General features: G+C 48.8%; 1 protein-coding gene across 1 annotated transcript in view; it reads right to left on the bottom strand.

Moving 5' to 3' along the window:
- Positions 1-13170, bottom strand: part of TNFAIP8L3 (TNF alpha induced protein 8 like 3) — a 37343-nt gene extending 24173 nt beyond the window's left edge. The window contains exon 1 of the mRNA XM_082734834.1: positions 12832-13170. Within this exon, the coding sequence (XP_082590960.1) occupies positions 12832-12883 (52 nt within the window). The 5' untranslated portion in view covers positions 12884-13170. The remainder of the gene's footprint in view (positions 1-12831) is intronic.
- Between the last annotated feature and the right edge of the window lie 808 nt (positions 13171-13978).

The raw sequence follows: 13978 nt of genomic DNA, 5'->3' as shown, positions 1-13978 counted from the left end.
TAATTTTGTTTTAGAATGGCAGACCAATGGTGGCAGTAGACTTCTATAATAGGATTTTAAATGCTCACCCCTCTTTTTTTCTAATTGTAAAAGTAATAAAGACACAAAATCAATATGTAAATGAAAAAGTGGAAAGTCATAGTCATTCATATTTGGGATAGAGGTCAGGGATAAAGAAATGTCATGCCAGCTGCATACAATGACAGTCAGCTAGCGTCAGTGAGGCCACGTTCAGGGGCCAAGATGGCTGAGTCAGCAAGCTCATTCCAGCATTGCATTTGGCTTGAGAGGCTCTGGTACCCTGTGCCGGACTCTGAACCCCAAAGCTATGAGCTCATTACCTACTCATTACCTATTCTGACGGCCCACACTTCCTCTTCATGTCACGAGGGCCCACGAAGCCTAGGCCAGGTGGCCCCAGATGGGACAGAATGATGCGGGGGAGGCACCAGGGAGAGTGGAGGGCCACAGCCCAGGCAGTGGGTGAGCAGGAAGAGGGCTGAGAAGCCTGGAGCATAACCCCCACCAGAAGAAGCCCTGAGAGGGACTCAGGGAGGACATGTCTGAGGGGAAAGAAGAGCACAGGGAAGTGAGGGAAGAACTGCTTTCAAGGAAGAAGATGGAGGGGACTGGGACAAAACTAAAAGAAAACCACAGGATGAGCAGTGGCCTAGGCCACCAGATCTCACTGGATTGTTGCTTTTCAATTAGCATGTCCTGCTAAAAGTTATACATACTCACTGTGAAATATCTGGAAGAAAAGTGCAAAGAAGGCAATTATAATTACCCATAAACTCATCATATAAAATGACTAATTCTGTTCCAGAATTAAAAAGTTAAAAAAATGTTTATGTGTATGAATGAGAATAAAGGAGACTCTTCTCCTCTTCTCTATAAAAACGAGTGTATGTATATGTATGTGTAGGAGCATGTGTGTGTATAAGTAAATATATGTACATATATGTGTGTATATGCATGTATGGAGCACAAGTGAGATCACAGATTATCAAGCTTTCATTATGCATTATACTGCAAACTCTTCCCTATATTATTATATGTTCTTCAAATTAATTTTTCTTTTTTTTTTAAGATTTTATTTATTTATTTAAACAACAGAGATCACAAGTAGACAGAGAGGCAGGCAGAGAGAGAGGAAGGGAAGCAGGCTCCCTGCTGAGCAGAGAGCCCGATGCAGGGCTCGATCCCAGGACCCTGGGATCATGACCTGAGCTGAAGGCAGAGGCTTTAACCCACTGAGCCACCTAGGCGCCCCCCAAATTTTTCTTAACAACTGAATAATATTCTGCCATGTGGAAATGTTGTTATGTATTTAATTGTTCAGTAGCTATTTGACCGAATGTTGTTTTTTAGGTTGGATACGTAGGTTTGCTGCTGCCCTCATTTTGGTGGGGGTGGTGGTGCTGTTTTTAATAGTGAAAATTCAGCACCTGTTTTGTGATTTGGGGTAATCTCTGATTCTGTATCTTCATCTGTAAACTGAGAATAATAATGCCTGCTTTATCCATGTCCTGGTTTTGCTGTGGATCAAGTGTACAGGGGATTTCATTGTTCTTCAGCCTTTACCGTTGTTTCACTCCGAATAACTTAGTGGCTAAGGAGGCCACAGAAAACCTGGGGAAAGCTGAGGGAGAGGTAATGGTCTGGGTGTGGAGGTGCTGAGATGAGGGGCCTCCTGGCCAGTGAGAAGGAGAGGCCCAGATGCCTTAAAGGCAGGATTTTTTGGGAGAGAGGACTGGGCGAGACTGCAGCTTTGGGAATTTTTGGCCTTGCGCCTTTAGAACGAACAGTCTCTCCCAAATGAAAGTATATTGTCAGAAAAGACCAGGCTGAGGACTCAGCCTGAAGAGACATGTGTAGGAAAAAAGTATTAATGATGGACACAGGAGGAGCAATGGAAGAAGCGTCTGGGAAAACCAGGATTACATATGGTCGGAGAATTCAAAAGGAAAAAAAAAAAAAAGCCAAGATATTATTGTTGAATTCCCACTGGACCCTGGGCTCTCTCAAAGTTGACTCTGTTTTAACTGAACTCTGCCTGTCTTGCTTCACTGAGACTGAATCATTCAATATGAATACCCTTAAATCCTAAGGGTAGAGAGGTTAACACAGATGAACAAATTTCCCTGTTTCCTTACAAAAACAGTCAATCTAAACACAGATAAAAATCATAACTGGAGAACTAGAAGTCAATAAATCTATCCCTGAAGCCAGTAAATATTAAACTCAAAAGTAGATTAGCCTTTGCAATTGTCACTGGGCATCTATAAAACCCAGTAAACATCTTTTGGCTATTAAAAACTATGAAAATCTTCTGAAGGCTCTGTGTAGGGCCCTTCTGACGAAGGGGAGGAGGGACCAGGCAGAAGGGTAAGGCCTTGTGTGGGTCTGTGGTGGCCTGAGTTCTGGGCAGACGTGCCTGGTGGGGAAGGGGTGGCAAGAACCCAAGACAAGGTGTTGGGAGGACACAGAGCAGGGGTCCCTTTGATATCACAACATCCAAAATAACTCTGATCCTTTTCTAAAAATTATGTATGATTTTGGGAAGGACAGAGGAGCCAGAGGATCTGGTCTCCAGCTCTGGTTCTGACACTGCTTGGCAGCATAACCAGAGGCTTTAATGTCCCCAAGAAAACATTGCGTTGGGGGGGCTTTTGTTCTCTTAAAAAGACTGCTCCCTCCCCAAAGAAAGTTCCCTTGCATCTTTTCAGGATTGTTTTTTTGGCTTCGGAAAAGCACATCTATTCTTAGGGCTCAATCTAATTTCCTTCTTTGTACCGATCTTTACACATATTCTACCATGAGCTTGCATTCCTTTGGTCAGAAACTAATGTTACTAAAAAGCAGCAAGTAAGAGACCGCAGGGACACCCAAACCCCAATAATCAAGCTCTGAATCTCAACTTCTCTTCACTGTGAGGCAGGCTCATCCTTGCGTTTCTGCTCATCCTCGAATCCAATGGGTTACCATGCCCTCAGAATTCTTTATCTGAGATGATTTAATGCTGGAGTGGAAAAAAAATGCCTGAGGACCCAGCAAGCTTAAGTACACTCTGATAAAAAGAATGTTTGTCTGTCTCTCCTGAATTTGCTTTTCAGTCCTTCTCTTGTCCTAGTGTTTGCTACATTCACAACCTGCCACGTCCCCATGGTCTGGAGATGTGCATGGCTTCAGGGTCCTTCTATAACCTTCTCTCCCCGGTAGGAGCTTGGTGCCCCTCTCTCCATCCTCCCTCCCAAACCACACTTCACCAGCTCTAGAAGAGGAATCTGGGCCAGCCAGTCCTTGCCAATGTGCTACTGGGGTAGTGCAGGTGATATCTGGTGCTTAACACAGGGCTTTCTGGAGATGTCATGTCCTACCAGAAGGAGCCTCATGGAGAAACCTAACAGTCAGGATTCTGGGCCCCATGGGTGCTGGAGGGGGATACAAATGAGCCTGGTGGCATCCAACAACTTAAGCACCTAATCTACCTTGTACAAGAGCACTATTTTTGGAGTTCCCCTGACTTCATATCCACTGACAAGATGCACATTCCTAAGCAAGTTATTTAACCTCTCTGTGCCTCTGTTTCCCAGTTTATAAAATGAGGCTATTTCTAGTACATATTCTAGAAGGCGGTATAAGGGTTCAATATCACATAAATAATCTGTCCAGATTTGAATACATTATATGTGCTTAGTTAACATGAAATAAATGAGTAAAATTCAAAACATCACTATTATTTTACATTTAGGACTAGCCCTCTGGGACTGGACTCTGGCTGGCAAAGAGCATCCTCACAGCTTCTCATCTTGTTAGATATTTGCCACAGCTTCTTAAACCCCATGCCCTCTCCGCTGTAACCCCAACCCCAGTTGACACTTGCTGTGTCAGTGTTATCCTAAGGAAACCAAGGAAGCACACTGGTAGACAGTCGCTGTTAAAGCCTGCCCTGCAGAAGGCCCCATCATCTCCCTCCCACGTTCTACACCGAAATCTCTGTTGACTTCCCCAGCGCAACCCACAGGCCCCAAATCAGACCTGCTGGACATGCGTGCTCACCAGAACGGCCCGTGACAGAACTTCTTCCCTTGCGTGAAACAGGAGCCTCCACTATAAAAATATCAATTAGGAATCTCCATAAAGCTACGTATCACCAAAATGTTTCCTTGCATGGTTAGAACAGTTTCACAGAAAGCATATTTTACTTTTGAGAAGAGAACCTATAAGACAGTGGCTTCTCCTGGGGTTTTTCAACAGTTTAAACCAGTATTTGGACACTACCAAAGTGTCTTTTTTTTCTTCTTTTTTTTTCTGGAGAACTGAGTTACAAAATACTGGTTTCTATTAGGGTGTGTCTAGCACTTTCTGTGCCGCCAAGCTTTCCATTTTTATAGTCTGCACACTAGGAGATTTTCCATGAACAGGCTCAAATTTATTCCCAGGCAATGATGTTTAGGCAAGCCAATATGAACGTGAAGACTGTTTGAAAGCAGCATCAGAATTTGGACCATGCAACTGCCTAAAAACAAGCAAACAAACCCATCTCTGACGTACAAAAAAGTAATAGATTTTTTTGGCATGCCTTAATATATGTGGGGGACAAGGGTACTCACTCTCATATGTTTCTTTAGATTAGGTTGTTAGAGAAAACTTGTTTTTAAAATTTTTCTCTATCCTTTATTTCTATACTTGCACAGAATACAGCCCAAACACCCACCTACACAGGCATTTTACATGAAGAGCTACAAGCCAAGTGACTGCAAAAAACAAAACCAAATTATGTATATAGTGTTTTTATAGAGATCTGCATGTGAATTAAAGTAGGAGCCAATGGTAACTCTGGAGGAAAAGGAACCAGTTAGTGGAGAGTGCTAATGGAAAGTGTGACTATAATTTGGTTTTGCTGACAAATCAAAAAACAGGTGCCATATTTTTAAAGAAAAAAATAGCATAGGAAATAGGGCTTTATATTTACACACTCACACATATTCTTGTTCCAACTTTAGAAACTTACATTGGCTACAAGTACCACTATGACACCCAATTTTACTTTTTTTTTTAAGATTTTATTTATTTATTTGACAGAGAGAGAGAGAGAGAGAGAGATCTCATAAGTAGAGAGAGAGAGATCACAAGCAGGCAGAGAAAGAGGTGGAAGCAGGCTCCCTGCTGAGCAGAGAGCCTGATGCAGTGCTCCATCGCAGGACCCTGAGATCATGACCTGAGCCGAAGGCAGAGGCTTGACCCACTGAGCCACCCAGGCACCCCCGCATTTTACTTTACTTTTTAAGTACGACAACTCCCTTCTGCTGCTGGTCATCAAAGGAGATCCCCACTGGGTCAGGCCAAGCTCCTCACAGGCTTCCAGCCTTGCCACTTTCTCTTTTTTCTACCCCCATCTAAATTTTTCACTCCTTCAAGGCTACCCTCAAGGCCCATTTCCTCCATGAAGCTCACCACCAGAATTCCAGACAATGCCTCTTGCTCCAGATCCTACAGCATTTTTTGCTGAGGCCTCCCCGTCTTGCAGATTCAGTTTTGGGTGGGTGTTTTCTCTCCTCAACAAATCTGCAAATTTCTAGAGGGTAGGGTCCCATCGAATTCTATTTCTCCATGTGACCATAGCACCCTGTGCCACTCTGAACATGAAACAGGTGAACAGCCAGTACCTCTTGGATTGAATGGACTGAACAACTGGGTGCGGAGCTATGAGGTCTGGAATGGCTAATTTCATCTGGCAATCCAAATTTTCCTAGGGAGGTCTAGGTAAAACTTACAGCTCAATGACTATTCCCTGAGCTTTGCTGGTAGACCGGGCTGCCCTCTCTAATGAAACACTCCTGAAGAATTCTGGGGACTACCTGCAGGGGATGTCGCAATGTCCTGCCCAGGTTTCTCCTGGAGAATGAAGGGCCAAGCATGCCACAAGCCTCTGGGGGCCTGTAGATAGCTCTCAGTGGGTGGGGAGAGCTTCACCCAAGTTTGCACCCTGTTCCTTGGGATGGCCTGCATCTAATGACCAACCTCGTCCCCTTGTATAAGGGGACATGAAGGCCTGGCCCCTTACCCTGACTCAGAACAATTCTGAAGGGCTGTTCTAGCTCCAGAGCTGGAGGCTATTATTACTGGGTGTGCATTGGAGTTCAGCTTCTCACTCTGCCTAATCCAGTGTCCCTCCCCTTCCCTTTCCTTCCCCAAATAAACCCAGTGCATGCCAACCTCAATCACAGAGCCCACTTCCTGGGGAAACAGCCTACAACAGCATCTATCCATTCATTCATCCATCCATCCATCCATCCATCCATCCATCCATCCATCCATCCACATATAGGCATACCTCATTTTGTTGCACTTGGCTTAATGAGCTTTGCACATTTCCCCCCCAAAACTGAAGGTTTATGGCAACCCTGATGGAGTAAGTCATTTTCCCAACAGCATTTGCTCACTTTATGTCTCTGTAACACATCCTGATAATTTTTACAATATTTCAAACTTTCAAATTATTATTAACATTTGTTATGGCGATCTGTGATCAGTGATTATAGCTCACTGAAAGCTCAGATAATGGTTAGTATTTTTTTAGCAGTAAAATGTTCTTAAAAAATTTTTTTGAGTGAGAGAGAAAAAGATGGGGGGTGGGACAAAGAGAATTCTTTTTTTTTTTTTTTTAAAGATTTTATTTATTTGACAAAGAGATCACAAGTAGGCAGAGAGGCAGGGGGAAGCAGGCTCCCCGCTGAGCAGAGAGCCTGATGCAGGGCTCGATCCCAGAACCCTGAGATCATGACCTGAGCCAAAGGCAGAGACTTAACCCACTGAGCCACCCAGGTGCCCCATAAAGAGAGAATCTTAAGCAGGCTCCACGTGGGGTTCCATCTCACCCTTAGATCATGACCTGACTTCAAATCAAGAGTCAGATAGATGCTTATCTGACTGAACCACATAGGTGCCTGAACAGTAAAGGATTTTTAAATTAAGGTATATAAATTGTTTTTTTAAAGATATCATGCAATTTCACACTTAAGAGACTACACTACAGTATAAATGTGACTTTCATATGCATTGGAGAAGCTAAAAATTCCCTGGCCTACCTTTATTGCAATATTTGCTTTATTGCAATATTTGCAATATACTGAATCTGCAGTATCCTGTGCTGTGCCTGTCTTCACTTATCCATGCAGGCACACAGCCAGCCAGCCAGCCAGCCAGCCAGAAACCTACCAGTGTGGGGGGGATCCAAGGTGTTAGTGGGAGGTGATACAGGTGAAAATGACCCCATCCTTGCCCTCAGGGAGCTAAGAATCCAGGACAAGAGGCAAGAATGTACCAGAATAACCCTAAAGCACACAATGGCAAGTGGCTGTTATTAAGACAACAGAGATTTGGCTGGGTACAATCCCAGGGCAAGGGGTCAGGAGTTTTCATGCACTGGTGCAGGCCGTGGCCATTGCTGTATGTGTCCTGTCTCCCCATCTGATCTTAAGCCCTGGAAGCCAGAATGGATAGTGTCCTTACCTCTCTGCCTTCCCCATATTTCCCAACACAGGGTCCCAGACAGCAAGAAATCTTAAAACACTGAAGGCAATCTTTGGCAGTTCCACTGCATAGGAAAGGTTTCTGGCTGTCTGGTCTCTCAGTGCAGAGTTCTCAGGAGGCTCCTCAAGATGCACATTCATTTATTATGCCCATAAAATCTCAGGAACCTGAAAGCACAAGACAAGGTCCTGACCCATAAAGCAGTTACAGTGTGTGGACAAGGCAGAGGCCCATGGAAATGTCCACAAACAGGAACAAGACACAAGACAGTGACTAACAGGCATGTGGTACCTCATCCTCAGATGGTCTCCATCCCAGGCTGGCCAGCCCATCCACTGTCAATCTGTCAGTTAACTAGGGTTACCCAACAGTCTCCACCAGGAACCTAACGATGAGAATGAACAAACTGCCGAACCTCATAATCACCTCAAGCTAGTGCTCTAGCATGGTCTACTATTCACAGCGGACAAGTGCCTGTAAGCAAAACACCACCTCTAAGTGCCTGATGGAAAGAAGGGGTCGGCTGGGAAGTGTGGGTCGGGGAGTCACTCTTCTGTATTCCCCGGCCCTCACCCCGACTCAGCATGCCAGTCCTCTTCCACTCTCCCTCTCCTTTCACTGCTTTTATACAGTCTGTCAGCACTTCTGTTGTTTGCTTCTCGGAAATGGCACTTGCATCTTCCCTCTTCTGCTTCGCCTGAGCGCTGCCACTTGCCCTGATACCGCGGCCACCCCAGTCACCGGTGCTCCAAGCCTAGGCAGTCCCGCACTTCATGTCTGTTGGATGCGGCTCCTGCAAACCCAGCTCTGTCAGTCCTGTCTCTGCATAATGATCAGCTCATTAGGGTCCTCCCTGGCCCCATCAAGACTAGTCACTAAGAATCCTTTTCTACGTGGCCCTCCCTATCACTCCAATACCTTTATTTTCCATACTCCCTAGAATATGTCCTCCACTCCAGTCACCTCCCTGCTCATCTGGGCCTTTGCTCAAGTGGTGTCTGACTTCTGGAACACCTTTCCTCTTCTCAATCACCTACGGAATCCTACCTACTTGAATCCTACCTGCCTAATCCACCTTGCTACTTTGTTCACAAGGACCACACTGAGGACCTAGGTGATGAGAAGGATGGAAAAGGCAGGGTTAGAGGCCTAATGTCTTCCCATTTCCTTTACTGTCTTGAAGCTTCCCTACCATATCTTGATTCCATGGCTTGGAAATGCTTTTGTGTTGCTTCCCTACCATATCTTGATTCCATGGCTTGGAAATGCTTTTCTGTTGCGCCTGCCTGGGTTGTGAAGAAACCCCACCAGCTTGACGACCCTGGACCACCTAGCGGTGAGTGGAAGGAGCCTGTTTGCCCTCAGCTGGGTAGACTTTGTTTTACAGGCCTAAAAGAGAAAAAGCTGACAGGGATAATGTTTACTTGCTTGTTGCTTCTTAGGAAAGATTCTTAATCACTGTCGAGTTAATATACCAAGTGCTAAAATTTCTGAGAGATGGATGGTGGGTTTGCCAAATGACAGACTGCCAAGTTGGGTCTCTGGAATGAATCCAGTGTTCCATAAACCCTGCCTCTTTCCTAATCATAGAAAGAACCCCAAACGACAGAAAGGCAGAGTAGAGTTTCAGGCAGCAGAATGACACAGAAGCCTCATCCTGTGCTTCCTGAAAAACAGAAAGAGCAGCTGGAGACAAATCTCATCTCCCCCCTTCACCCACTATGCACAGTGCTGTCCTGCTTGATAAGGGCACCACAGGCACCAGGGAGATCTTTGGAAACGTCTCTTGAAAGGGGTGAAGAGTAGGTGGTCCTCGGAGACTTTCTTACTCTTCTGCCAATTTGTAACTGGGAAAGTGACTGAGATGGGTAAAAATGGAAGGGGAATGATGAGGACTTCCTGGGCCTCCTTCTACCTTGAAGGAAAACGGTTCACTGGTTGGAAGGGCTACCTCCTCTTGTATCATTTGAAATGGCATGAAAGTGGATATTTCCAAGTTAGCCGGTGGGTTGGATAAGGGCTTCTCTGCTTTGTGTTACTTTACCTAGGGTTAGAGGAAAGGGGGATGGTGAAGGTAATAGTTCTGAATGTCTCCATCTTCATGCCCTGAGCTGGAAGAAGAGGTAAATTAAAGATAACCTTCCCCAAACAAACTAACACACACACACACACACACACACACACACACACCCCAGAGAGAATGAGAGAGTGAAATTCAAAACAAACCGCAGGCAATTACATTAATATGATGATAATGACAATAATACGTGTTACACATGTCTACTGATTTACATTTTATAAAGCACTGGCGTACGTTATTTAGCAGTATTCTTACAATAAATAGTCCAGTCAGATGACAATCAACATAGCAGCTACCATGTACTGAAAAATTACTGGAAACACTTCATGTGGTATTTTTTTTATCTTTAATTTTTTATTTTTTATAAACATATATTTTTATCCCCAGGGGTACAGGTCTGTGAATCGCCAGGTTTACACACTTCACAGCACTCTCCAAAGCACATACCCTCCCCAATGTCCATAACCCCACCCCCCTTCTCCCAACCCCCCTCCCCCCAGCAACCCTCAGTTTATTTTGTGAGATTAAGAGTCACTTATGGTTTGTCTTCCTTCATGTGGTATTTTATTTAATCCTCACACCTCTTTGTGGTACTACTGTTATCTCCATTCTACAGAGGGAGAAACAGGTTTGGAGAGGTTAAGATACTTGCCCAACAGGTAGAGAATGAAACCTAGGTCCTTCTGATTCCAAGAGTATATAGGCTCTTGACCTTAACAGGGTATCTCATGGCAGGGCCTTTTTTTTGCAAGTTCTAGAAGGGAAGGCCACTCAGGAGGAAGCAGTCCTCATATATTAACTCCCCAAGAGGTAGGTTCTCACAGACACACACACACAATGAATACTCCAAGAAGTCCCACTTCTCTGTTGTCCCCAGTTACACAAATGCACTCAGCTTGCACAGATACAGGTCCACAGATGGACCTGCATGGAGACAAAGATCAACCCCTAAGGATAACATAGCTTCATTTAACCTGTATCTGAAGTTGCAACAAGGGTTTCCATTTGACAGGATGCAACTACAGCAAGGCAATGAATTAGCATCTAGTTCTGAAGCTTTGTCACGAAAAATAGTTTAAGCCTGAGAATAATGAGATGGAATGCCATTTAGCAGAATGGCTTGTGATATTCAATTAAATGTTCAGATTGAGAGATTTATGCACAGAGAAGAAGAAATGACTGTAGGAAACAGCAGGGCAGAGACACATGGTGACAGCTCATAGAGTTGGCTGTCCTATTCTTCATGGGACCCATCTGACCTCAGTGGTAAGGTCTGCTGTTAGCGCAGGGGCCTGACACAAACAGACATGCACACATCTGGGATACCCGGGACTGGGAAGGCTTGGTGGTGAAGAAACAGGACTCTTGAGAACTCCTTCCCTCCCCTTTTACCAAAGCACCAACTCCTCCTCTGGAGTGTCTCCTCCCCCTTCTCCTCCCTCTTCTTCTCCTCCCTCTTCTTTCTCTAAGCTTCCTTCTCCTCTCCTTGAAACATCAACCTGCGTAAGAGACCTGAGGGTGGGGTGGGGACAGCATGTTAGTTCCTGGGATTTTGAGACTGTAAAGTGTCAAGGTCAGCATCCCCCAACCCTGCCCCAGCTTTCCAGATACACTTAGATACATACATAAACACCCACAGGAACTTTAAACAGATGTGAGAAGATCCACAAGTCCCCCATGACACAAAATCTTGGTGCTTCCTCGTCACAGAAACATACAAATAGGCAAAGGGCTCAGTTCAATTTGTTATATCCACACCTACCGGCACAAAGGAGGTGACCCTTACACATACACTCAAACACACACACACACACACACGGAGGAATCCTCAACACAGGCATCTTGGTAATGCCACCCTGCCTCTTGACCAGCCTCATCTCTTCCACCCACCCAAAAATGTTGACCACAGCCGCCCTGTGAAAGGCGGAGGGGTACCGTGTAGTGGATAGGGAATCACTGTGCCCTTGGCTACTCCCTGCTGTGAGACGTGGGCAAGCTACTTAGCTTCTCTGGGCTTCTGTAAAATGGAACTAATAACCACCTGGCTAGATGCTGTGAAGATGTAGGGGAATCATCTATGTAGGGCCTTTGGCACAGCGCCTGGCGCTGTCCTGCCTGGTTCCTGAGCTTGCCTTTCCTACACCCACGCCTGGACGCCTGGGCTGAGTGAGAGTGCCTCCTGGCACTTGGTCCCCACTCTCAGGCTGCTGGTCTGACATAGGGAAGAGTGGGGACTAGTCTAGGACCTTGGGTCTGTAACAGGGGGGTCAACTCTAAGGTCACAAGTCCGCTGCGGCTAGCCTTCAGGGCCCCCGAGGGTGCCGGGAGCCGGGGACAGGTGGGCTGGGCGACCAGTTCTACCGTGCGTGGACCCGTGGGCGGCAGGTGGAGCCGACCGGTGAAGGTGGGCAGAACCCAGCGGTAAGTCGACCCAAGGCTGTGGGTGGCTTCCTCCTGTTGCTCAGTATCAGGGAGAAGCGGGGGAGGACATTCATTTTTTCCTAAGTAAGCATCCACCCATTGCTTCGATAACTATCGATCGTGAAAAGCCGGCGGCGCCTCTTAAAGGCGAAGCCCGACTCGCGCGTCTGCGCCCCCGCAGCTCCCCCCCTCCCCCCACCGTGGCTGTGTTCCGGGACTCCTCCACTGGGACCTCCTGGGCCTCTGCGAGGCAGCGATGGGCGAACCCCTCTGCTCCGCTCGTGTAGCAGCCTCGGGAACCGCAGCCACTAGCTGTGGTTTGACCCCTGCCCGTCCACCCGTGGGTCCTTTCCTTGCCGGAGTCCTCTGTCACGCCTTCGGACCGGGTCACCTGTCCCGCAGCGTCCCTGGCGCCAGGGTTCGAGGACAGGGTCGGCGCACAGAAAGTTATTTCAAAGGGCAGATGTGTTGCAACCCTCGCTGCAGCAAACTACAGGACGCGGATTTCCCGAACCCTTCCCCACCCCCACCCAGCCCGGGCGACCCGAGCCCGCCGCAGGACGTAGCTACGCGGAGAGCCACCCGCAGATGCACCTCTTCTCCCTCCCGCGCGCCCAAGTGCAGTGGAAAACCTCACAGCAAACTCACGGCGCGGAGCAATCCCCGGTCCTGGCCTGGAAGGGATCGGCCTCCCGCCCGGCAGCTCCGAGAAATACTCGCGATTTCCTGCCCCAGCCTCCCCTCCTCCCGGCCCCGGCCCTCCCGGCTGGGCTGCCGCGGCCCCTCGGTACCTGCGGCGGTCACGGGCTCGCCCTCGCTCTGCTCGCCGGAATCCGAATCCATGCTGCGGACTGCTGGCCGGACGTCCACAGCCGCTCGCCCGTCTGCGGGGCCGCTCGGGGCCGGCGTCCGGGCTCCGGCGACCGCGGCACACTCGGGACGGGCAGCGCGCGGCGGCAGCGCTGGCGGCGCGGGCTGGGCAACGCGCGGCGGCGGCCGGGGGGCGGCTCCGCAGAGGCGAGCGCCGCCCGCGCCCCGCTCCCCGCGCCCCGCCGGCCGTTGCCTGCGCGCCAGGCGAGCGCGGGGCGGAGGGTGGTGGCGCGCGGGGAGAGAGCGGGGAGGGGGAGGGGAGGCGCGAGCTGGGAGGAGCGGGAGCGTCCGGCCCCGTGGGCTCCAGACGGGGCTTAAATACCCCGGGGGCGGTGCCGCTCCTCCCACCCGCGCCCCGCGCCCGCGCCCAAAGCCCTGGACTTGAGGCGCGCGGTGAGGTCGTGCCGGTCGGCGAGACCGAGCGCGGTCGCGTGCGGGTGGCCAAGTTGGTTGGCTTTTGAGGCGAAAAAGCCCCTACCCCGTAAGGGAAACAAACAAACAAAAAGGGTTCCGTGTGGGAGTCCTGGGGCTGCCTTGGCTGGAATCCGAGTCCACCGCTCCGGACCTTGGGCGAGAAACTCAACCTCCCTAAGGTGTTTCCTCACTTGGCAGATGGGGAAATGACAGTTGCCTTTTGCCGGCAATGTTGTGGGGGAGTAAATAAGATAATGCACGTGAGGAGCCGAGAGCAGGGCCTGGCACCTGGCGAGGAAGGCAACAGCGCTCGGCAGGTACGCTCCGCTCCGGCTGCGCTTCTTGCCCGCGTGGGCGGGGCGGGCGGGTGGGCGGCGGAGCGCAGCGGGGGCCCCGCTGGGGGCGTGAGCTGGGGGCCTAACTCGTGGCCCTCGCGCGCCGGGGACACACCCTGCCCGCGCCGGCCCCGCCCCTTGGTGCCCTGGATTCGGGCGGAGAATGGGATTTTCAAACCTCGTGTTAACGAGGAGCGCTCCACGTGCTCCGAAGCGCCTACCCTTTCACTTTGTAGAAAGAGATATTTGTGAATTCACTTAGTAATTAAGAGACAAAACGACGGGGACCGGTGGGTGGGTGGGTGGGGGGGTACGCCCT

This window comes from Mustela nivalis (assembly GCF_964662115.1).
Source record: "Mustela nivalis genome assembly, chromosome: 6".
Taxonomy (NCBI): domain Eukaryota; kingdom Metazoa; phylum Chordata; class Mammalia; order Carnivora; family Mustelidae; genus Mustela; species Mustela nivalis.
The sequence above is the reverse complement of the archived record's forward strand: the minus strand, read 5'-3'. Positions and strand labels throughout refer to the sequence as shown.